Source organism: Lycium barbarum, chromosome 7 (genome assembly GCF_019175385.1).
Source record: "Lycium barbarum isolate Lr01 chromosome 7, ASM1917538v2, whole genome shotgun sequence".
NCBI lineage: Eukaryota > Viridiplantae > Streptophyta > Magnoliopsida > Solanales > Solanaceae > Lycium > Lycium barbarum.
The window spans coordinates 106,268,016-106,293,883 of NC_083343.1; the positions used below are offsets into that span (position 1 = coordinate 106,268,016).

At 34.0% G+C, this 25,868-nt stretch overlaps 2 protein-coding genes across 7 annotated transcripts; both read left to right on the top strand.

Annotated features, from left to right (window-relative positions):
- The first annotated feature begins 515 nt into the window (after nt 1-515).
- LOC132603700 (uncharacterized) lies at nt 516-8,461 on the top strand. Of its 3 annotated transcripts, none has more exons than XR_009568492.1 (3): nt 516-775; nt 1,744-1,929; nt 8,006-8,461. XR_009568492.1 is itself a non-coding variant. In XM_060316870.1 (3 exons), the coding sequence occupies exons 1-2, from the start codon at nt 6,065-6,067 to the stop codon at nt 7,290-7,292; spliced, it is 1,107 nt and encodes a 368-aa protein (XP_060172853.1). In that variant the 5' UTR covers nt 4,882-6,064; the 3' UTR covers nt 7,293-7,646; nt 8,006-8,461. The 3 variants fall into 3 exon arrangements, 1 of the variants encoding a protein (XP_060172853.1); XM_060316870.1 differs by lacking the exons at nt 516-775; nt 1,744-1,929 and adding exons at nt 4,882-6,708; nt 6,830-7,646; XR_009568491.1 differs by lacking the exon at nt 1,744-1,929.
- Nucleotides 8,462-8,690: 229 nt separating this feature from the next.
- On the top strand, nt 8,691-14,083 carry LOC132603701 (uncharacterized). 4 transcript variants are annotated; one of them, XM_060316873.1, is made up of 5 exons: nt 8,691-9,211; nt 10,057-10,143; nt 10,230-10,349; nt 10,455-10,851; nt 13,781-14,083. In XM_060316873.1, exons 1-5 carry the CDS (start codon nt 9,134-9,136, stop codon nt 13,831-13,833), a joined length of 735 nt encoding a protein of 244 aa, XP_060172856.1. In that variant the 5' UTR covers nt 8,691-9,133; the 3' UTR covers nt 13,834-14,083. The 4 variants fall into 4 exon arrangements, with proteins under 4 accessions (XP_060172856.1, XP_060172858.1, XP_060172855.1 ...); XM_060316875.1 differs by having other exon boundaries at nt 10,245-10,349; XM_060316872.1 differs by having other exon boundaries at nt 9,104-9,211; nt 10,068-10,143.
- Nucleotides 14,084-25,868: the final 11,785 nt, after the last annotated feature.

Consider the following 25,868-nt stretch of genomic DNA (forward strand, 5'->3'; position numbering starts at 1 on the left):
TCTAAACGTGAGTTATGATGATATTTTTTTTTTCTTTTCTTTTCACTTGTTAGGCCAAGAGTTCGAGAGATCCAAATACTCTCCCACACTTGAAAAAATCGAAGTAATGGTATATGATCTTAGCTTTATTTCTAATTTCCACCAATGAATAATAATTCATGCACTACCAGAAATTGAGCCTATGGCAACAGATTGTTTAGCCACAGTTCTTAAACCGTTGTTGTAGATGTTATATTGCAACGGTTAAAACCGTTGCCAAAAGGTTTTGGGGACACGGGTACAGGTTAATAATTAAACCGTTGCCACTGTACAAAACCGTCGCTATAGGTTTACCTATAGCAACACATTTGTTAACCGTTGCTGTTAATGTTATCTGTGACAGCTATTAAATGAAATATTTTATCTATTGGAACGGTTTTAATTCCCTCCACCCTTTAATTTCCCCGCTCTATTTTTTGCTTAACCTGCCAAAATCATTTCTTTTCTTTTCTTTTTACATTTATTTGCTAAATCAAAACTAATATGTCTTCTCTTTCATCGGATGAACGTATCAAACAAAAAAATCCTCTCCATTAACGATTCTCCATCAGAACTCCTCTCCGTCAGAACTCCTCATTTCATCTTCTCTGTATATTGTTGTTTGGTCTTTTTCAACTGAATTTTCAAAATATTAGTGTAGTTAATTTCTAGGGTTGAAGCTGCTAAATGGTTAGAAGAAGTGGTTGTTTGAGAAATCTAAGAAGACATATTTGAGACATCATTAGCTGAAGAAATTGTAAGTTCTTTGCTGATTATTTTTGAATTTCTTCTTCAATCTCTTATTTTTTCTTTAATCTGTGAGGTGTGGGTAGTGTATTTGATATAAGCTAAGTTCAGGAAACTCGTATATAAGCTAAAAAATAGAACCCCTTTTGTGATATTCAGCCAACAATTAATTTGGGTCCTTGTCGAAGTGGGTTTGAAATAATTTTAAGCCTTTTGGTTGGGTCTTTGCTTTGCTTGGTTCTACAATATCACTTTTCTTCCCTATTTTTGTTGTCAAAAGAAAAAGCTGAGATTTGCCTTTTTTCCTTTTACTTTCTCTGCAATTTCACTCTTGTTGGGTGCATTTTATAGTGGCGATTTCATATAGTGTGGTGAAATTGTTTTCTCTGGACCTGATGTTGGATCTAAACTTGTTTCTTCTTGTAATTTTTTGTATAACTTTAATCGACCATATCTTGAGTGACTAAAAATTACCATGGAAGTGGCTATAAAGTATAGAATGTTTATCTTTTTCTCGACATGGTGTTTTTGAATGGCTGAAAAGATACAGTCAACAAGCCAGATTATTGCTGCTCTGCTTCGTAAATGTAGTTACAGAGGAAAATTTTATTGGTTTCAGTTAGTAGAATAATGTATTTTTGGAACAATATTCATGTGATTAAATTCAAAGGAGAAGGCATTAAGTCAAATAGTAAATGAAGAAATCTCTTTAGGTACAGGGAAGTGGAAGACAAAGGAGAAACGTTTATGCAATATTGTGTTCTGGTCCAAATAAAAAAGGTTCATATAGTGTATTTTATTGCTATTCTAGATCCTAAAATTTGAAATAAGCCACCTGCCACATGCAAATAAGCCTACATATTGTCATATAATTGCTTGACCTATTGGTTTGTTGTTGATGATGTGAAAAGAATTCAATGGTCTTGGCTAACAGGAAAAAGAAAGTTTTTTCTTTAAGGATTTTGATTGTTCTCCCAGAGTCCCAAGTGTTCTTCAACGACACTTTATCACGTCATAAACGACTGGTTCGACATCGCAGAGCACAGTTTTTTCTTTAAGGGTGTTGACTGTTCTCCCAGAATCCCAAGTGTTCTTCTACGACACTTTGGTCACTTCGTAGACGACTAGTTCGACATCGCAGAGCCCGTGAATCGCTAGTGTGAGGTAAGGACTTTTGATTTCTTCATGTCCCTTCATCTTTTTCTTCGTTTTCATTAAAATTGTGATTTTGGTTTGTTCAAATTATTGAGTTTTTGTCTCAATATTTTTACAATATCTGGTTGCTTATTTTCCTATTATATCATTTAAAGTAGATAAGAAATGGATGGAACTACTTCAATTTAGTAAATATCTAGTGAAATGTGTGAGCTTTACTATTTTCGAATAGCTAAATCATGGTTATTACTAATTTCCTGAAGTTAATGCTATGTCTAAGGTTGGAGTGTTCCAATTTAGGACTTGATGATGTCTTGAGTTGGTGCTACAAAAGCCTAAACTATGTATGTGGTAAAAAAACAAAAACTTGATAAAATGAGTTAATGATAGAATTCTGCATGCAATGTTGTGTCCTGCTGCTCATCTTATTGGTCACACCAGGTGTAAAACTGCAGTAACTCATACTGCTATTGCACTGCATTCCATCAGTACTTGTGTCAATCAAATTGTTTCCCAAGCTTGGCCCCTTGATGCACAACTTGACCAACTATCCTCTCAAGAAATTACTCAGTATCTTAGTGTAATTCTTTTGCTTGACTGATGTGTTGTAAAAAACCAGCAACAATACGAGGAGACTGTTAGAAGCTGCAACTTGCTACACTTCCAGGATTGCCTCTCATTGTGTGACTCTGCATAATTTCTTTGTTGTTTCCATGCAAAAGTCATGTATCCATATTCCACATGAAAAACAGCAACCATTTGAATCCTGCACAACTTAACTATAATGTAGCTCTTTTGCTTCAATGAAATTTCTGGAGGAAACTAGCACCAGTGCAAATTTTCAACTACTGCATACTCCCTAAAGCCAATACCATTTCCACATATAGTCAATTCTTCAGCAGGATGAGCATATAATGCTAATACCACACACTGAAGAAGAGTCAATACATAGATCCTGTATGACCATACTGTCTATCTAACTAGTAACAGCAACCCCACTTCAGACTGTGCAAACCAAAGTTGGTGTTTTGTGACTTGTATTACCAACAGCACCTGCAGCTTCTGTGAGCTCTGCATTTTGCTATCAATACCAATACAAACCAACACTAGCTGCATTTTTGATGAACCTGCATATCTGCAAATTAAAAAACCAGTAAAACCAGTCACACTGTTAATCTGCAGACTACAGTTGTTTATTTTTGTGCCGACTCTGTACTCTATATCATTTCCTGAATCTGTGTAAATTCTTGCAAAGTTTTTTCCTTCAATCAATACTTCACCTGCAAAGAAGCAAACCTGCTTAAAAATAACAGCTACCCTCCTACTCTCCTCCCAAAGAATTTGAGTATGGAGATAGCAATGGATCACTGCATTCCACTGTATCTTTTCATCATAAGCTGCTGCAAATAGCAGCAACTCATTTAGCCAGATTAAGTAGCATAGTGCAGCATCCAAGTGTTTCAATCCTCTGAATTTCCAATCTGCATGATTTCCAATTAAGACCAATTTAAGGTTTAATTTTTTGCTGTAATTTTATAAACTGCTAAACTCAAGATTTTGTGTGGTCGATAGGAACTTGTAAGTATCATTACTTTTATATAAGAAGTTGCTTATTTGAGCTGGACTTTGTGAAGTTAACTAGTGGACTGGTAGGCTAAAATGCTGCTATATTAGAGTTGCAACAAGAATAATAAGTTCATTTAGCTATTTACTGTTTCTTTTTTAAGGCTTGAGTGTTACTATAACAAAATGGTTAGCTATAATGGTTATGTCAGTGTGAGCTTGCTTATATTGTGCTAGTAAATAACCCGAATAAAGGAGGAGGGTGGTGGTAGCCAACCCGCGTAAAACTTGCGAGATTAAATGGTATCACTTTATCAAAAAGTGGCATTTCCAGTGAGTAAAAAGAAATACTCTTCCACATAAAAAACTCAGATTTTGTACTTCTGTGGAGAAAGATTGTGAACAAGGAACACCTAGTTAGGAAGTTTAATTTATACTACAGAACTGAACCTTTTTAGATCTGTACCACCCCAATTTCCTTGACTTGATTTAAGTGCATCTATGTTCAAAGCTTTGCTTTACCTAAATCCCGACTTCACTGAACGTGTCTAGAATTTTATCTTTATTTTTTATTACTTGTTGCTAAAGGGATCTGGTGATCTTGACTTCAGTTTCTAAGTTTAGCATGAATCTTAATTTTGGTGATTTGCTTGTGATATGTAGGATTAAATGGATAATGGAGATAAAAGTTGGATGAGTCACCTAAGATGGATAGAAGAGTATGTTGATGGAGTGAATTATTTTCTTGATAAGGCATTTGAACGAGCTTCTCAAGGAAATGAGATATTATGTCCTTGCAAGAAGTGCATGAATCGCTATTGGCATTACAGAAATGTGGTGGAGGATCACTTGGTTGTTCATGGTTTTGTTGATAATTATACCAAATGGGTTTTTCATGGAGAAGGGGTTTCATCGAGAAATACACCGCATCCAATAAATGACGATGAAGGTTCTAACTTGCGTGATGACATTGATGGACTACTTCATGATACATTTAGAAATGTAGAGGGTGAGTCAGGGCATGAAGAAGTAGCGCGACACGGTTTATCTGCAGATGCAAAGAAAGTTTTTAAATTATTGGAGGAAGGGAAACAAGAGTTATATCCGGGTTGTGAAAATTTTAATAAATTGAGTTTCACCATTCGGTTGTACTTATTTAAATCATTACATGGTTTGAGTAATGTAGCATTCTCAGACTTGTTAGATTTGATAAGAGAGGCATTTCCCTTTGCTCAGATACCAGAGTCTTTCAATAAGGCTAAACAAGTGATTAAAGATTTGGGTCTTCATTACGAAAAAATACATGCATGCCCTAACGACTACATGTTATTTTGGAAGGACAATGAGAAAGCAGATAACTGCTCTGTCTATGGAACTTCTAGATGGAAGAGTGTTGGTGATGCCTCGACTAATTCACGCTCTAAAATTCCTGCGAAGGTTTTAAGGTACTTCCCCTTAAAGCCTAGGCTGCAGAGGATATTCATGTGTTCTGAAACAGCTGTTGCAATGAGATGGCACGCTAATGAACGACCCAATGATGGAAATTTAAGGCATCCTGCTGATGGGGAAGCATGGAAGGATTTTGATCGTTTGTACCCAGACTTCTCTCGAGATCCTCGTAATGTTAGATTGGGTCTGTCAAGTGATGGTTTCAACCCATTTAGAACCATGAGTATTTCTCATAGCTCGTGGTCTGTTATGTTGATGAACTATAATTTATCACCATGGATTTGCATGAAGCCGGAGTATATTATGTTGTCAATGATCATTCCAGGTCCATCATCTCCAGGAAATGATATAGGTGTGTATCTACAACCACTAATTGCAGAATTGAAGGAACTATGGGAACCTGGGATAGAAACATATGATGCTGAAACCGACCAAACATTCCGAATGCGTGCAGCCTTATTGTGGACAGTTAGTGATTTTCCAGCATTAGCAATGCTTTCAGGATGGAGCACCATGGGAAAATTGGCATGCCCCACTTGTAATTATGACACATGCTCTCAATATCTCAAACATAGTCGTAAGATGTGTTACTTGGGTCATCGTAGATTTTTGCCTTCTGATCATCCATTGCGAAAAGATAAGAAGTCGTTTGATGGTAAGGAGGAGCATAGACCTGCACCTACACCTTTGTCGGGTATAGAAGTGCTTGAAGAGCTTCATGAATTCAACAATGTGTTTGGAAAGGGCAAAAAAAAAAAGGCCTCGAGATAATAAGGGTCCGTGGAAAAAAAGATCTATTTTTTTTGAATTGCCATATTGGGCACATAACAAATTGAGGCACAATCTTGATGTGATGCACATAGAAAAGAATATATGTGACAGTTTGCTTGGGGCTTTACTGGAGATAGATGGAAAGTCAAATGATCATGTAAATTCTCGCTATGACTTACAAGAAATGGGGATACGAAAGGAGCTACAACCAATAGAAGATAATGATGGAAATGTAAGTTTGGCTCAAGCTTGTTTCTCCATGAAGCCTGAATAGAAAAGGTTGTTTTGCACCGTCTTGAAAAATGCCAAATTACCAAAAGGGTGTGCTTCTAATATATCACATCGTGTGCAAGTGAAGGAGATGAAAATATCAGGGTACAAGAGTCATGATGCTCATTTTATAATGCATTACCTGCTCCAGGTTGCCGTTAGAAAAGTGCTGCCCAAGATTGTTTCATTAACCTTGATTAGATTGGGAAATTTCTTTAGAGTTATATGTAGTAAGGTTATAAGTAGAAGAGATCTTGAGAAATTGGATTCTGAAATTGTTGAAATAATATGTGACCTGGAAAGGATTTTTCATCCAGCATTTTTTGATATAATGCCACATTTACCTATTCATTTAGTGAATGAAATTAGGCTTGGGGGTCCGACTCATCTTCGCTGGATGTATCCCAATGAGAGGCACCTATGTAAGTTGAAGACGTTCGTTCGTAATCGATCTTGTGCAGAAGCATCAATAGCAGAGGGTTTTTTGGCCGAAGAGTGCTTGACCTTTTGTTCAAGATACCTACGCGATGGTGTGAAGACAAGATTCAGTAGGTACGAGATTGAGGATGATGAATGTGCTCAGAATTTGTCACCTATATTCCCTAAGATAGGCCATCCAATTGGAATTGAGAAGAAAAAGGATTCGACTTTTATGATGGATCCACAGTTACGTTATGAGGCACATCGATATGCTTTATTCAACACTGGAGATGAACAAGTTGAAAAGTTTATCGAGTAAGATCAAATACATAACAATTACTTATATTTTAAACTTCATTTATTTCGTTATGATAACGCCTGTTAAGCTCAATTTATAAAGTCCTAAATATTAAATTTCAAATATTCATGATTGCAGGGAACATAAGAATGTAATGAGTAATCATACTAGATCAAACGCACGGGCAAGAGCAATGAATCATAGTCGGGAATTCAGCAGTTGGTTTGAAGAGAAAGTTAAAAATGTTGAAGTACCCGATTATCTAATATGGCTATCTAGAATGCCTAATGTGGTGGGCAAGAGATACACTGCATATTTCATTAATGGATACCGATTTCATACAAAAAGTCGGGATGCCCCACGAAAGACTCAAAATAGTGGAGTGACGCTAGCAGCAACAACAAATAGTTTTGCTAGTTCTAGGGACCAAAATCCCATAGATGGAGAGGTTATTTATTATGGAGTTATTCAAGATATCATTGAGATTGATTATTATGGCCATTTTAGTGTTGTACTGTTTAGATGTGATTGGTTTCATAATGAAGTAGATGAATATGGGTTAACTCGGGTATACTTCAATAAGTTATGCAGTAAAAGATGATCCTTTTGTGTTGGCATCACAAGTTCATCAAGTTTTTTATGTGGCGGATCCAGTTGAGAAAGATGTTTATTATGCAAGGAATAAAGTCCCTGTTGATTTGTATGATCTAGAGAAAGAGAATTGTCCTAATATAGGAGACACATTTTGGAGGGAGCCTAATGATGACACTGGTCCCTCAACTAGATTAGATGACGGTGACGTTAGATGGTCAAGAGAAGATGTGCCCGCTGATGTCGTTGATATTCCATCTAATGCACAACATTCAGAAGATACAATTATGGAAACATCGGAAGAGGAGGATGAGTTCGATGATGCTGATTGGGATTCCATGGAGGAAAATGATTAGACAATAAAGTTCTGAACTCTTTTTATATATGCTCATCATTGTTTCATTTTTTATTTTGAGCGTCTGATAAATGCCTTTTTTCATACATATTTTATGATCTTTTCTTGAATTTCTACAAGAATATCCCTTCTTAATGCAAGCAAATCATATTTCTGTTTGACTGTTAATTTGCCTATTTTGTGTGAACTTTTATCTATTTCTACTTAGATTAATGCCCTGCCTACTTATAGTAGAACTCGAGTTCATAGTCCTAGTTTGTGTCACAATAGTACTAGATAATATAATCCTACTGCCATTCTGATTGATTTCGTTTACAGCACTGACATTCTGCTAACCAATTTTATATTTCATATTCTAAAACTTGCAGAGACTTGAGTAATCATGAATCAAGATGGGAGTTTAAGAAAAAGCAAGAGAGTTAAGAACTCAAACTTCATTCCACCTGGATCAGTTTCATCTTTGCTAAGCCAAAGAGTTTTGAATCACAAGCACAAGCAAAACTCAAAATACATTCCAGAACCTTATGTTAATAAGTCAAATGATAAGCATTACAAGCACAAGCAGAACTCAAACTACATTCCAGCTGGATCTGAAGTGGAACAAGTGCAGCAAGTGTGTCCCGATTCTACTTGTCTTGCAGCACAAACAGTACATGAGCAAGTCTTTTTGGATTCCACCACTCCTGAATCACGAGAAGCACAAGAAAAAGTGCAACAAACCTTACAACTTTCCAGCATTCCTGCATTATAAGCAGTTAATGAACAAATCCAACAAGATCCACATGATTCTACTAATCTTGAAGCAAATGACCAATCTGGCGAAGGAGGCAAGATTTTACAGATTTAAACTACATGCACTTGAAATTAGAATTAGTCTTTAGCTTATAAAATCTGATAGTTGTATTGTCTGGATTTAGTTTTAGAATTAATTTTTATCTTACTAAAAATAGTTCATAAGCAAGCAGGCTCATGTTCTAAAATTACTAAATTTGAAATAGGTCCGGACCAATTGTCTGCATAACTATAAACTGTTTGGTTCATATTATTACAGGCCCTTCCACTCAAAAAAGAAAAAGAGGTGGAACACAAATGCAAAGTGTACATGGACGGAGTGAGCGCAAACTGATCGTGCTAAATGAGTTGCACCAACCCATTGGTCCTACTGAAGCAATTGTGAAAGAGTTGGGTAGCTTCCTCGGCACATTGGCAAGGAATGGGACCTTCTGTCCTCTGAATGTGTTTAAATGGAAGAAATTGAAGACACATGATGATATGTGGAACTATACCATGCTTTGAATTTCTCAATGTTCCAATTTTTACTTGAAAATATTTCAGATTTTTTGCACTAACCCAATTGCACCAAATTGTAGGAGAAATATGACATTCCTAAAGTTGCGAAAGAATGGGCTTTGCGAACAATTCAACTTGCTTGGAGAAAGTATAAGAATGGGTTGAAGAAGAAACACTACTATCGCTATGCCAATGACGAAATTCGAATGGCAAAAAGGCCTAAAGAAGTTTCAGAATCTCAATTTAAGGCTCTCCTCGAATATTGGAACTCCGATGCGGCTCAAGTAAGATATAAATCATAGACAACTTTCTTTTCTTTAAATTAGTGCCTTATTCAAAAGCAAAAGATATCTGATTTTTTTTTTGTGATTTTTGTTGTAATGGCCACATAAGCTAAATGATAACATCATCTATAGATCTTACCGTTGATATAATTATGTAAAGTTATACACAAAAGGAATCGCGCATAGCTTGTGGATGATGTGAAGATATGTTATGACAACTTTCAGCTGTTTCGATAAGTTGTTGAGAGTAGCAGGTGTCTCCTTGAAAAAATATTGAGTATGCCATCTTAGTGTATTAATTCTCATTAGATATATGGGGTTATAGCAGTTTGTTGATTTGTTGAAAATGGGAATTACATTGCTGTTTCATGGGGAATTTTTGTGATTTTGGTTGTAATGGCCACATAAGCTAAATGATAACATCATCTATATTTCTCTTTTTGGTTCTTTATTTGTTTATTTTGTTTCATATTTAAGTATTGGTGACAAACTCCTTCCACCTTGTCTTTCCTTTTCATGCCTTACTTTTATTTTGGTCGTCTAAATGTAAGGCACTCATAATCTGCTGCTTTAACGTTCCCTTTTTTCGTGATTCGACGTATTTTCACCTACTCATGAAGTCTTTAGAAACTAGAAAGTGATACATTAGGCAAAAATCTTGAATGAGACGAGTACTGGATCACAGTAGCTGAAAATCCCTTATCATCTCCTATATACATTCGATGGTACAAACAACATGTCTTCGCAGTAACTAGCAACCAGTAGCAACCTTCAGATATTCAATTTATGCCCTTCATCTATATAACTTTTGGCTTCTATTATTTCACTAACTCATATTTTTGCAGGACATGTCCAGAAAAAATACAGAGAATCGAAAAAAGTTGAGGTATCCACACACTGTTGGCAAAACAAGTTTTGCTATAATCCGCGAGGTTTGGTGTTTTCTTGGATTGTTCATTTACTATGAACTTGTTGACTTTACTTGGGAAGATTTTTATGCTATATTTTATCTAACTAGAAAAAAAAAAAAAAGGAAAATCCTGAAGCTTTGTCTAGTAAGGAGTTTTTTGTGGCTACTAGAAGAAGGAAACCAGGCCGAGTATACAAGGACTCATATGAAGATACGACTAGCAAAATAGTACGAAATTTTCTATTTAAAGGTTTATCGATATCATTTGATTGTTCTTAAATATTGGATTAGTTTTATTTACTTGAGCCCCCTTCTCTTCAATCTGATTTGTAGGCTGAAATGGAGAGAATAGAAACTCAAGAAAGTGAAGATGGCAGTCAATCAGTTGACGCATATGTATCAGTAATGGGACCTGATCATCCAGGTCGAGTAAGATTGTATGGACGTGGGGTTACCAAGACTCTCTTGAAACAGAAAGCGGCAGATACTGGACTCTCTTCAAATGTTACTGATGAACTGGAGAAAACAATGGAGGAGATAGAAGAGAGGATGCAACAAAGAATGCAGGAAAAATTCAACACGCAAAAAGATACCATGGAACAAGATATTACAATGAAAGTCATTGCAAAAATTCAGCAGCTAAATCCAGAATTCCGACTTGATCCTAATATGTTAAGGTTCAGTGTTCGCTCACCCGGAGAAGCTTCCTCTACACCTGGTAACAATCAAGGTCAGACTTATTCTGATCTCTTTCTTGCCTAAACTTAGTGAAATCTTATGCTTGCTTGTTTTTTTGATTTTCTTATGCTAGCTGATTTTTTCTTGCTGACATTACTGAAAAGTAGACTTTTTCCTGAAAAGAAAAAGGAATCAAAGTTTGCTTGGATGATTATTTGTATTTCTCTATATGTCTTTTACTGTTAAGTTTTTTCTTGTTCAATTCATGAGTTTGTATGTGTTTGGATTGTTGAAAGGCAAACTGAAAAAGGGTAGCAAGTCTTTTTTTTTTTTGGGGTAAGTAAAACATTTTATTACCATGGATAATATTTACAAACAAACTAGACCCTCTAGAACTGGACAGCCCCAGTTTTAGCCTCAACTAAACACCAGCAAACAACTACTACCTTTCGAATCAAACACTACCAACATATAACACCTTTACTGTGTAGGAAGCTAAGGATAAAAATTGAGAGTGACCATCATTCTAGCCAGCCTAGGAAAGGTATTTACTCGACATAAAACATCCTAGATAATTATCCTCACAACTTGGTCACCAAGAATTCTAAAAGACTTTGTTGTTTCTGTTTTCCCATATGTAGGGGACAGTGGCAGCCATTGCCATCCTATATATCTTTGCCTTAGAGCTTTTGTTTGTAGCAAAGTTCACAGCACATTGTAGTTCATCATGCCATCTCATGGCATGTCTAGTATAACCTTGCAATTTAAGAATTTTGCACCAGATATAAGAAGAGATAGGACATTAAAAAAAAAATGTTGAATGGATTCCTCAGTAGCTTCACACATTAGACATGTTTGGTCATTGATCATGCCTCACTTTAGCAATCTATCACTAGTATAAAGCTTGCCTTGGATTATGAGATAGAGCACAAATACCCATCTAGGATAACCAGCATTGCTGCAGGTCATTTTCCTCCACCAAACCCTTGGTAAGTCACCCCTTAGCATGTTGTATCTGTGCCTTATAGAGTATAGGGTAGCAAATTCTTAAAGCTAAAAGCTGGGGATAATCCTGCAAAGAACATTACTAGTCTTTAACTTGCTGCAACTTGTTTGCCATATTTCAACTTGAATTAAACTAATTTATTCTAGCTTTTATAACATCACATCTCAACCAACAATACCTCTTTTTTTAAGTGGACATGGTAAATCTATCATGCTTGGTTTAATAGAAACATCTTTTCTGGTGATAAATCCTAGTTCATCTTATTTGCCGAACATTTCTAGAATAAGATGACAGTCTTATGACTTGATTAAGGTTGGCTAATTTCTAGCATAGGCTTCACTTTACCACCTTAGTTTATGATGCAAACTTAGCTCAGATAAGCTATTTGCTCCATTTTATCAAAGTCATTAAGGTCTTGGGTTCAAAATTCCACTTTTCCATACAAATATTTAAAACCTGGGGCTTAAGGGTTATATTGAAAAAAAAAGGAAAAAAATAACAGATCTTTTCTGTCAAAAATGCTAAATTACTGGAGGAAACAGATCTAGCCTAATTAGAATGATAAAGTGAACTTGTCTAACTACAGAAATCCATACATTCCAGTAGGTGGTGGAAATAGAATTACATCAACTGTTCTAAATAATAAGCTAGTTTTTGACCAATCTTGCTAAGAAAATTATTTCTTTGAATTGCAATTTTTCTGTTAATGTGCTGGACCTGCTGAAATTTTGTATGTGTCCCAAGTCTGGTCCCTTTGGTGCACAATTGGCAGCAATGCAAAAAACCAGCAATAGGGCTGAACTGCTACCAGTTGCTGCAGTCTTTCTTTGGAAAAACTAGCAGGAATCTTGAATGTATGGCCTTGTCTTGTGTCCTTGTATGTTGTCTCTGGTATATCTTGCATTGTTGTCCGGACCTGTTGAGGTGCAATACCAATAATACAAAGTTATACATGCTTCTGATACCATCACAACAGCCATCCACCAACAACCACCTTATTTGCACAAGCTGTCCAGCCTACTATTCTGAATAATAAACCAGTTTTTGACCAATCTTGCTAAGAAAATTGTTTCTTTGAAGTGAAATTTTGCTGTTAATCTGCTGCACCTGCTGAAATTTTGTATGTGTCCCAAGTCTGGTCCCTTTGGTGCACAAATATGCAGCAATGCAAAAAACCAGCAATAGTGCTGAACTGCTACCGGTTGCTGCAGTCTTTCTTTGAAAAAACCAGTAGGAGTCTTGCATGCATGGCCTTGTCTTGTGTCCTTGTATGTTGTCTCTGGTATATCTTGCATTTTTGTCCGGACCTCTTGCGGTGCAATAGCAATAATACAAAGTTATACACGCTTCTGATACCATCACAGCAGCCATCCATCAACAACCACCTTATTTGCACAGGCTGTCCAGCCTTTGTGCAACTAATTAAGTAGCATACTATGATGTACCTCTTCATATCCCATTAGACTAGGATCATGAGTATACAAGTTAGTCACTGCAGACCCGAACCATGTCCCTGCCTGTACCATACCTGAATCATCAATATTTCTGATTTCCTTATTTTTCCATCTACTCACTTCCTTTATACCAATAACCAGCATCAAAATTTGCTCCATCCCTTCATTATTAGAAAACAACATCCACCAGAATTCCCTCAAAAACATGATGCAGGTGTCATCACATACTGTAGTCATCATCAACTCACTGCATTTCTGATGTGAAAAACTAGACCAGTTAGCTTGATTATTTTCAAAATGTATCAGTGAAGGTCTTCGTATAATTTTTTAATTCCTCGAGTTGTTTGTGTAATTTTAAGCATATTGTACGACTTGTCTCTCTTTCTCCGTTTTGGTTGATATTGATTTTTTCTGTATTTAAATTGTAGTATAAAATTGGTATCCGTTTATAATAAGTTGTATCTTTGTATTATGTGCGTGTGCGTTTGAAGGGTAGTGACATTATTCATTCTCTTTTGTAGGTGTCGAAAATGAAGAAAGGGAAGGAGACAATGAACACGTTGATCTTACTTGAGAAGATCTTTTATGAAGCTTGTACATGTTCTAAGAATCTTTTTGCTATCGAACATGTTGAAACTTATCCTAAATCTTGAAATGTAAAACTTAACTATGCATTTTGGGTTGAACATTTTGCTTTTACAGGTATGTTGGATTAGGAATGTTGGATATATATTTTGGACTATGAATTAATGTTGGACATTTTGGATTATGATGAATGTTGGATATTTTGGATTATGAAAAATTGTGCTTTCTGATTTATTGAATTTGTAATGCGTGTATATATATATATAAAACCAGGGCCACTATTTCAGATAAACCGTTGCAATAGGTCATGAGAACCGTTGCAATAGGATTTTCCAAATAATTGCACAGGATTTTTGTACCAAAAAAAGGTCGTTGCAATAGACAAAAACCGTTGCAATAAAGGAAAAAGCATGTTGCAATAACCTCTACGAAACCGTTGCAATAGCTTCAAAAGTCGTTGCTTAAAGGTCTATGGGGACAGTTGGAAACCGTTCCAACTAACACACAAAACTCGTTGCATCAGAAAGAGGAGCAACCGTTGCTGTAGATATGGCTATAGCAACGTGTTTTACCAACCGTTGCTGAAACCGTTGCCATAGATATATGGGCACGCGAGCAGATGGAACGCACCTTAAACCGTTGCTATAAATCACTTGCAACGGTTCTGATATCTATAGCAACGGTTTTCTCGGCGTTGCCATAAGACTATTTTCCAGTAGTGATGGTAAATACCTATTTACAATTGGTGTCATTTCATTAGTAATAGTTGATTCAACTCCGAAGGAACTTTAATTAGCAAATTGAGGTGAGTTATGAGTTCTATTATTATTGGGGAAATAAAATTATCCGAACAATGTTTAAGTAGAAAAACTAGCTATAGTTTACAAGTAAATGCAAGACTCAATAATATAATTAAGAGTAGCATACTACTAAGCATAAAAGAAAGTAAATAATCATGACATACGTTTGTTTTCTAAGTTCCATATACCAATACATGCAACATGTACTTTAAGTAATTATAATTAAGTGATAAAATATTACAGGAAGTGATATGTGCCGAAGAAGTGATCCCCTGTAACTAGGGGTGTTCATGGTTCGGTTTGGGTCGGTTATTGGTTAAAACCATAACCAAATCAATTTAGTCGGTTTTTAAATGTCTAAAACCATAACCAAACCAAGTAAAATAATAACCACCGGTTTGGTTATTATCGGTTTGGTTCGGTTTGGTTCGGTTTTTCGGTTTATGACTAGCCGTGACAATTCAAATATTCTCTCTCTACATTCTTCAAATTTCTTATGAAACTTTTTTTTCCTCATGGCCCAGAAGGGTGAACTTTGCTGCATATTGAGGGAAAGACACGCTGCTGACAAATCAGGTGGACCAAACTTGCAACGCAGTTTAGATTCAAACAACCCTTATGCTTACGACTTATTAGAGTTGAGCTTGGATTGTTGGACATATTCTTTTAAGACATGGGCCTTAAAAATAAGTAGACCAAAATTAAATTAATAATTAAAAGGTATAAAATATCTTTAATTATTTATGAAAAGCTAATATTATACATATAAATAATTATAAATTTTATGTATATAATTATCGGTTTGGTTCGGTTATTTATTCGGTTATTTTTTACTATAACCATAACCAAACCAAATATTATCGGTTTTTCAAATTTAAAACCAAACCAAACCAAACCAAACCAAACCAAACTAAACCAAATGTCGGTTATTTTATTCGGTTTGATTAAATTTTCGATTTGGTTTTGGTTTTAACCAAAACTGTGAACAACCCTACCTGTAACCATTTAAAATTTAAATAGAAGAAAATGATTTTATAAAAATGTCATGTATTTCACTTACTAATCTCTTTTGTTATCTTTTACTGAGTTTTAATAAAAAGTTTATATAACTAAAATTATAACTATATATAAGAGGGAATCAAATTTTTTTGTAGTCCTCACATTAACTTTCATCCTATGAAGCTTCTACAAATGGCTTTTGTTCTTTTCCTTGTTCTCATTTTCGCTCTCATTTATTTTCTAAGACAATTCATTGGGCACTTTATTATTAGTATTGCTATTACTTTTCCATACATATTCGCACTTTTAGCATCATTCTTTATTCCACTCAGGCCTTTTTGTAATTAGTCAATATAATAGTGACTTTTTGTGATTTTTTTTTGCTCCTTATTAAATTATTTTTTACTCCTTTATTTCAAAATATTTGTTATGTTTCATTTCTCAAAGTCAAATTAATTACATAAATTTTAACAAATATTTTAAGAATCTTTTCACTATATTGATAGGAGAATTGCAATTTATAGTATTTTCCGTATTTTTTTGCGAATATCTAAATTTTAATTTTAAAATATTGAATTAATCCAACCTAATTTAGCTTCGAAATTAGTCAAATTGCCTTTATATTTTGAGACAGAGAGAATATATTAGTTGTCCTTATACATTCAGGTAAAATTAGGGTAACTTTGGAGCCAAATTTTCTTTTACAACTGAAGTGTTTATTAGGTATTACAATATCTTTTTATCTTTAATACGTCCAATAGTTTGCTTCTTTAGTGAGCTCATATACGCTTATTATCCTAAAATTATTTTCAAATATAGTTTTAAAATGTTTTACATTACTAATGTACTTTAATTTTTATTTACTAATATTCTTGTAGGATCACTATGTTAATTTGTGTAAAGTTTCTTCATTAAGGTTATATTTATTGCAGTATATATTTGAAGTTAATAGAATTTTTTGTTGTTGTGTTAGATGATTCTAAAATATGAAAACATGAGTTTATTAATACAGGTGAAAATAAAATACATTATTAAAATTTTAAATGAGTTTAAGTTTAGCACAAAATGAATTAGAAGCAATGCGGAGCTAGAGTGTGGGCGACAGTTTCGATTGAATTCGGTAGCTTAGGTTCACAAACTCTGTCTTTGTCTATAGATTATTAATTTAGTATTGAATAACTTAAAAGTTAGAATTCAGGACTCATAAACTCCAAATCCCGGCTCTGCATCTGAATTGAAGTAAATAACTTCATTAACAATGAAAGTTAAAATGTTAAGAGTACGTTTGGGCCCGAACTTAGCACAAGCCTCGCGAAACTAGTAACATTTATAAAAGATAAAATCTCTTGATGCATGTCCTACATTTACTAGCTTACTTTTGCAACTAGTGCATAAAAGCTTATTTTTCTTAATTACCCCAACCTAGCTTCCTTCTTTTTTCTTTTTTCTCTTTTTTTTTTTTATTTTTCTAAGTGGAATTGTTGTCTCTGCTTTATTTTTCTCTTCTTTTCTTGTAGGAGTGGAGGAGTGCCAGAATATTCAAAAGACCACTTGACTTTTGGTAGCCAAATAAATTAAAGCGAGTATCATAGTGTCCATTTCTTTCCTCTTCCTTCCTTTTTTTTTGGAAAAAATTATAAGAAGAAACAAAAGAAATGAAGATATAGAGATCAAAATGATGAGGATCTTTAAGCTGAATTATATATGTAAAAATTCATATATTAAAAAAAGAAAGATATAGAGATATATAAGTTGATTAGCTAGAAATTATTTCCAATGACCTTGAAAATAGAGAGTTTTGAACTTTTTGTCCTCGCTTACCCCATGACCAAACTTTCAAGGTTCAAGATCAAAAGTAAAAAGTATTGGTCATGCGACAAAACTTGTTAAACCTGAAATTTTACCCATAAAACAAACGAGGCTATAAATTTACAACTATTCATTTTTAAGATCATTCTTAATTTCTTATAAATCATCCGTTGATTAGTGCAGGAAGTAGGACCTTAAAAATAATTGAGCACTTCTCTGGCCCACATCCTCTTTCCCCAGGGCTGTGAACTCAATTTTTTCATTTTTCTTTCTGTGGGTCCCTTTGCTTTTGGAGTTAAAATTTCTAATACAAACTTAAGAAGTCTTATATTTTGTTGTTCAAAAACTAGTTCCGAAGAAACAAAAATTGTCCGCCGCAATACACACCAACATTAAATTATCATAAATAAAGCTACCATCATACAGAATTAATTTTTAAAACTCAATCTTGCCCACTAAGCTTAAGTAACACAATGATTGCAATTTCATGCTGAAATAGTTAGGTATTAGAAGGTTAATAAGTCGGTTATCTAGTTCAACATGATAGAGTAGAAAGTGTATTTATCTACGCAAATTTGGCTTAGCTAACATGTAAACTTCATATGCTTAAAGGAAAAATAGATTGTTACAAGACTATTCACCTGTACCCATTTACGAGATTGACCCATTAAGAAATTATACCTTCGAGTTATACAATTCATATAATTGTATTCTTTCAAGGTATAAAACAGTAAGAATAATTGACTTAGTATATAATGTTATTTACTTTAAAGGCATATAACATATATAAATTGTATGTTTCAAGAGCATACAATATACATACGCATGTATATGTGTTAAATATTTTTCTTGAGCAAATATTAATAATAGTATCTTATAAAATAACTATTTTATATAATTATTTTTGAATGTTGGCCATAGCTTCTTCACTTCCGTTACTTCTTTTTACGATATGATTTGGGTTGCTTTTCTTTGAGCAGAGGGTCTATCGGAAACAATCTCTCCACCTCTCAAGGTAGAGGTAAGGTCTGTGTACACTTTATTCTCTTCAGACTCCACTTATAAAATTATACTCGATTTATTGTTGTTATTTTTGACAGTATGGACATTTCTGTTAATTTTCCAAAAGAAAAGATAAGGATGAAGGCGCCAGATGTCTGCTATGAGTTCAAAAAAAAAGGCCGTGGGCCTTTTGTCTTAATTAACTTCTTTAACGGTTCTAATGATGAGTGGTTATAAAGCTAAGTGCTAGTGAAATCCCTTTAAATAAAAGGGGCTACAAATTAGTGATGTTTCAGCTTTACTGATTTGTTTAGCTAGCTCTTTGACATGGTAGCAACAAATGACAAAACTATGTTCAAATGGCTTGAGATGTAACATCAAAATGGTGTTTGGATCAGCTTACCTTTTGGAAAAACAAATTCCCGAATTCAAAACCTAACTTGTTTGGTTTTGGATATATAGTTTAGAAAACATTTCTCTTGTTTAATATAAATCTACAATTTTTTTTTTTTCTGAGAAGCTCTTTGATCTAAAACTAAATCAAAGCTATATTCAAGTAGGCATCTCAAAAGGCACCAACTGATTATGACTAAATAATATAAAGTATTAAACAATGATATATGTCCTACATTATTTGTTTCCGTGGTTGGGACTTAAGGTATTTGCTTTAATTTGTTTTTCTCAAGTCTTTCTTGTGGGAGTAGAGGAGTGCCGGAATATTCAAAAGACCACTTGAGTTTTTGAAGGCAAATCAATCCAAAAAAAAAAGTATACTATGTAAAGTTTGTCTTAAAGTACTTTTGTTGGAACATACAGCTTCAGAAGAAAAATAATAAAGAGAGAGATATTTTATTAGTGCAAATCTATATGTGAGTATAATAATTGACCGAGCACTTCTCTTCACCACATCTTCTTAAACATTCAAGCCCCACAGGGCATGCAAACTCATTTTTCCATCTTTTCGAGAGTCGCTTTATTTTTTTGCTTTAATTTTTTTTTTTGTTTTGTTTTCAGAATTGATGAAACGATAAAGTTATTTTAGTATTGATCTGAAGGTTATATGTTTGATCCGTGGAATGAGTCACTAATGTTTGTACCACAAGTGTACTATATATTACTCCTTGAGGGTGGTGTCCTTCACTCGTTTACCAAACTTAACGTACGAAATACTTTGTGCACCAATATTTACTTTTCTTTTTTAGGTTCTGGACTTCTAGTGGATTGATAGAAGTCTTATGATTTGGTTTACAAAACCTAATTCCTGAAGAAAAACTTTGTAGCCTTGTATAAGACAATGCACACACCTGTAATTACGTGCTGAAATAATCATAAAAGTTGGCATCATGCACAATTAATTTTAGTTTCTTAATCATCTTGCATCATGCACAATTAATTTTAGTTTCTTAATCATCTTCCCCAATTATTCGCTGAATGGATATTAATGGCGTACTCCATTCCTTTAATAATATTTCCGACAAGATCTGCTTATTAAGTTAGCTTGTTAGAAATTTTATCGGAGAAACAAGATTTAGTACTTGATCTAAGAATATGGCTTTTATGGATTTTTTTCTTTAATAAACCATACTCCACTATGCCTAGGAGGATATTATTTATACGTTCCTTATTATAAAAATATGAACTGGCCAAAAACAAAATCCTAATGCCAAAGCTGCATTATCAACTTTGCCATTAAATCTGGTAAGTGTGGTGGGATTGATGACCAAAAGAATCTGCTAGTGCATTTTCTTCTATAAAAGAAAATATGAACAAAGGATATTGTGAGGTGTTAACATACATAATGAATATCCTGAATGTTTTAATTTGTGAATTATTTTTGCATGGAGCACATCATTTGCCTTGTGGACTATACTGGATCTAACTTAGCCTATAAGATTTCAGTAGTATGATATTTTGAATGATCTTCAGAAAATTCCAAGTCATAAAGACAAGAAATGTTAAAAACTTTGGATGAGTAAACGAAATGTATTACAGTACAGTAGCAGACTTTGCAACTTTTTGAAAGGGACATAACATGATGAAATTATTGAACTAGAAAAATAACCAATGGAGTAGGACAAGGTTTGCCACTTGGCTTCATATTAGCTTCAAAAGTTATAATTGCACCTTTAGTTTTACATGTCAATCAGTAAGAATGGGGTCACTGATTAGAATTTAGAACCCTCTAAATTTCATCAAATCATATTCGTGACTCAAGTATTATTTTTTCTTTTCCTGAGTTTATCCGATTTTTATCCGGACATTCTCTTTAAAACGACACGCTCAAATGTCAGAGGCTTATCTAAACTTCATTTCTTTTGAGTGATTAATTATTAATAAAATATACAATAAGGTTTAAGTAAATGTCTTCCAAAACGTAATCATTTAATTAATTGAAATGCTGGACTATATAAACTTATGGCACAATTTTAGCTCACCAAGAACATTACTCTTGATAAAAGTGTGTGAAGGTCGAGAATTAGGATAGAAGGTTAGTAGGTAGTCGAGTGTATTTCTGTTCTATCCCAGGGTATTAGTACTACTCTTGTATTTTCTTATTCTTAATATTATCTTATTATCTTCTTCTTGTTTATGCTTGTTGCTATTGCCTCCTTTTCATCTTTCTTTGAGGCGAGAGTATATCGAAAACGACCTTTCTAGCTTCCAAAGTAGGAGTTAGATCTGCGTACACACTATCCTCTCCAAACCCCACTTGTGGGATTATTGCGGATTTGTTGTCGTTGACCATATAAACTTACTTGCACAAGTATATGTAATTACCAGTATAATAATTATTGACAAATAACTAGATACGGAGGCTTTTTTGGGATATGTAACACGAGGCTCTATTCCGTGTCCTATACCATATAAAGTTATTATATTCAAAATCAATTAATTAATTTACGGAGAATATTATTTCTCAAACAAATGCATTGGTTCGTAGGCACTGTGGAACTATAGTAAGTGAACGTTACCACATCTAATGCATTAGAGTAGTTTTTATGATGCCTTGTTAGTATTCCCTCCGTCCACTTTTACTTGTCACCTATTGACTTGTCACGATTATTAAGGAGCTAAAAAGTAGAATGAAAAGTTTACCATATCACCCTTTGAATATAATAAATTTAATGTCTTGGGAAATGCATTGGGAGATGACTGTAGTTAATAATAAGGGTAAATTAGGAAAAAGTGATAAATTATGTCTTGGTTTTCTAAAGTGGACATCTATTTTTAGTATAATGGACAAGTAAAAGTGGACTGAGGGAGTATTTCTGACTCAACGTTATTTTGGGAACTTTCTAATTTGGTTTGGACGTCGAAACCACAGATCTAATGATCATTACATTACAAGAAAATGGGTAATTTGGGGAGGTTGAAAGTTGTAATTCGCAGAGGTTTTAGCCTCCTTAAGCAATTAGCGGAGGCTAAAACCCTCCGCAAGTTGTAACTTTTAACTTCCGCAAATTACTCATTTTTTGATAGTGTTAATTAGGCGGTTTCACTAATTAAATCCACAGTAATCGAAATGACGCGTGAAGCGTGTTTAACGTTAATTTGAAAAATGAAAAATAACTTCATAACTTGACAAGTGTCTGCCAACTTTAATCATCCTTTCACCAAATGAATTACCTAAAGTTGTGGCTTTTCATATTAATCATGGCGTGTTAAATGTATAAGATAAAAAGTTATTAACTTTTACAAATAATATATCTTGGCCGCAATAACTTAGTCAGAGCTAACCAAAGATCTTGTCTGCGATAAATTACAATCTGTCTCAATCGCACATGTTTCCTTAAGATAATATGGACGCTCATAAGTAGAGGTGTCAAAATAGACTGACCCAGCTCAATTCAATCCAGCCCTAAAAGGTCAATGAATTAAATGGGCTAGAATGGGCTGACTCTTTTGATTGAAGGGTCAGCAAAATGGCAGCCCAACCCAGCCCTAAGTGGGCCGCGGATTAGGACGGGCCAGCCCTTTTTAGTTTTTCGTCTTTCAAAATAATATTTTCGAAGTGATTTTTGACACAATTTGAACATGAAACTTTTACAATATGAAATAAAATCTTCTACCACTCATTCTTGCGCAAATCCTTATCAAGAAGAAAAAAATTCAAGAGAACAAATAAAAATTATTATTTTTTATCACTAATTCACATCACGTTCAAAAGAAATTAAACATAATATAAATTCTAAGACTAAAAAGTATTACTCCAGTTTCTAATTTACTACTTAGTAGTAACTACATTCTTTTTCGTCATTACTTTTTATCTTTTTGTTTAATTTACTTATATTTCTTAAAAAATTAATTTATTTATTATTCTTTTCTGATCTCAAGGACTGGTCTCAGCCCAGCCCTTGAGGCCGGCGGGCCAAGAGAGGCTGGGCTTTTGAGCCCCACTTCTGTATGGGCCAAAAAAATTCTAACCCAACCCTACTTAAACAAAGAGTTGGGTTGGGTCGGCCTCACGGGCCAAGCCCATATTGACAGCTCTACTCATGACAATAATTCTCGAAGTACATTAAGTGGTCGTTTGGTTGCTAGTCAAAATAGTCCCGGGATTACAATCCCGGGACTAATTTATCCCATCAGTTGGTATTATTTTATACCATCTGAAAGATGGTATAAAATAATACCAGTATAAGTGGGTTAAGAAGGTATAAGTTGAGTTATTCCAGCACTAATTTTTATACCACGTTTGGTACAAGGTATAAAATAATCCCGGGATAAATCTATACCTTATACCAAACGTGGTATAAAAATTAGTACTGGCATAACCCATTTTATACCTCAAACCAAACGACCACTAAGCCTAATAAATCAAAAGCAACATGAGTAAACAAAGAGAAACTGATTATGTACATTTATAATGTAAATTTCTTTATACGATTGATGTAATTTAACTTATTCCAAAAAGTTATCTACTTATTTTTCAGTTATTGCACAATTTATAATACCGTGTTTCAGTTAATTCAAAACTTAATACAATATTAATTAGAGCAGTGATTTAAGGTGATAGTATAAAAACTTTCTTTCATACGGTTAGATTGTATGTACAGTCAAACCTCTCTATAATGGCAGCGTTTGTCTGAAAATTTCATAATTGTTATAGTGAGTGCTGTTATGTATGTATACTGACATTTTATGTTTGAATCTCATTTAGCTGTTACAAACAAAAGTACGCAAAAATTTATTTTTCTGCACTTTTTATGTTATAAACGAAAATAAAATACTTGTTAATTTTAAAATCTCAATTGATTTTCATATTTCATTGATTAGAACTTGAAGTGACTAATAAATTCATAACTAGTTGTATACCATACTGATAAAGAATTAAAATCTAAGGAACATATGTATTTAAAATTAATTAAAAATTTAAATATTTCAAATTTGATGTAAGAATTCTACAATTATAGGCTATTTCATAAAATCCAGTCTCTTAGTGATATTATAATGCTTGAATTGACTAAGATTTTTGTCCAAACTTTCAGTAAAAAGAAATACAATAGCTTTCATTTGATGATTACCATAAATTTTTTAATTTTTTATTTTTATACATAATATATTTCTTACAAAATATTATACGCAATATTTGAGTATGGTTGTTATAGAGAGGTAATTTTACAAAGAGTGTACTGCTATAATGAATGTCATTCCTGTTATAGGTAAAATGTTGTTATAGAAAAGTAAAATATAATATGAAAAATTGATTTTGGAGAAAATCAGGCTATTATAGTGAAATGCGGTTATAATGAATGACAATTATAGAGTGGTTTGACTGCATAAGGTAAATTTAAAACAAAACAAGTACGGTACCCAAGCGTCCAGGTCGTTTTGAACCATACTTGAGAGCATATTTTCAATTAAAAGAAGGGAAAAGGATCAAAATGGCCCCTGAACTATGTGAAATGGAACAAATTTGCTCTTTGTTAATAGTTGGAGTCATATATGCCCTCGTCGTTACTAGTATAGATCAAGTTTGCCCCTGAACTATGCGAAATTGAATAAATTTGCCCTTATTTTTAAACGGTGGAAGCTTAGCACCTGGTGATACCACATGTCACACAATTAAGGATTTCTTTTCAACGGAGGGTAAATTTGGGGCAAATTTGACCATTTCGCATAGTTTAAGGGCAAATGATCTGACCCTTCCCCCTAATTTTGAGTTTTAATTTTTTTTTATTCCTTCTTTCTCTCTTCACGCCACTATCTCTGCCACCAATCACCCTTTCTTCCTCCTTGTCTCCCTACCAATATTGTCATCATCACCTCTGCCACCATCTTGTCTTCCCCTTATAAAAGGAATCAACGTTTTTCCCTCTCCGTGCCACTATACATCTACCTCGATCTAATCGCTCTTTCTTCCTCCTTTGACCCCTACATATGCGGCTATATGACCCTGCATTAAAATAGTATTCTATATTGCATGTTCAAATCGCTTAGCGCATTCCCTCTTAGTGGTAGGAGGTGGAAGGGAGAGAGAAAGAGAAAGAAAAGGGAAAGAGAAGACGGTGATGGAGGTCATGCTAATAATCATGACAATGGTGGCGGGGAGAGACGGGGAGGAGGAGGAAGAAAGGGTGATTGATGGTAGAGTGGCCGGAAGAGAGAATTAAAGGAGGAATGAAAAATTAAAAAAAAAACTTAAATTTAGGGGGAAGGGTGATATATTTTGATTTTGAGAATATTACTACTAATGCAAAAATGTAAACTAACCTAGAAAACAAGTGAAATGATCAATGGCCACAAGCATGGATATAAGGGAAAATACTTTCAAGTAACGATCCAATGTATTTTACGATTTTACAAACTTAGAGCGAATTTATGTTAATAGTTAATGATTTCTAAAATCTCATTGAAAGTCTTCCAACCAAATCAATGAATTTAATTCTAAACTTTTTCAAGCCTTAGAGTGTGATATTAAGCACAATCAATTGAATCTCAAGTTAATTTTCCTATTCCTAGCTCTAGTAATTAGATGAGGTTTAAAGCCTCAAATCCTTGTTAATTAATCTTTCCCAACCTCAATTTTCCTCGTCCGAGCTCAAATTAAAGTAAATGAGTGAGTACTAGGATTAGCTAATCCCTTAAGAAACATAATAGAACAAGATTAATTAAAGAAACAAAGGCTCACTTCATGGGAAATAAAAATCATTCAATATATAAGCATAATAAGAATTTCAATCAAAAACTTGGACAATGAATGTTTTTATAAAGAAGATTCAAGTAATGGAATGGAGTACGACACACTTAGATAGTCAATACATAACAAGAAATTGAAGAAAGGGTAAAGAATTTGCTCATTAAAGTGCTACAATATCCTCTTCCAAAGTGTTACTTGATGAACCCTATAGAGCTCCTCAAGCTTGAAAATATGGCCAAAGATGAAAATAATCTCCTCAAGTCTTGCTTTTGT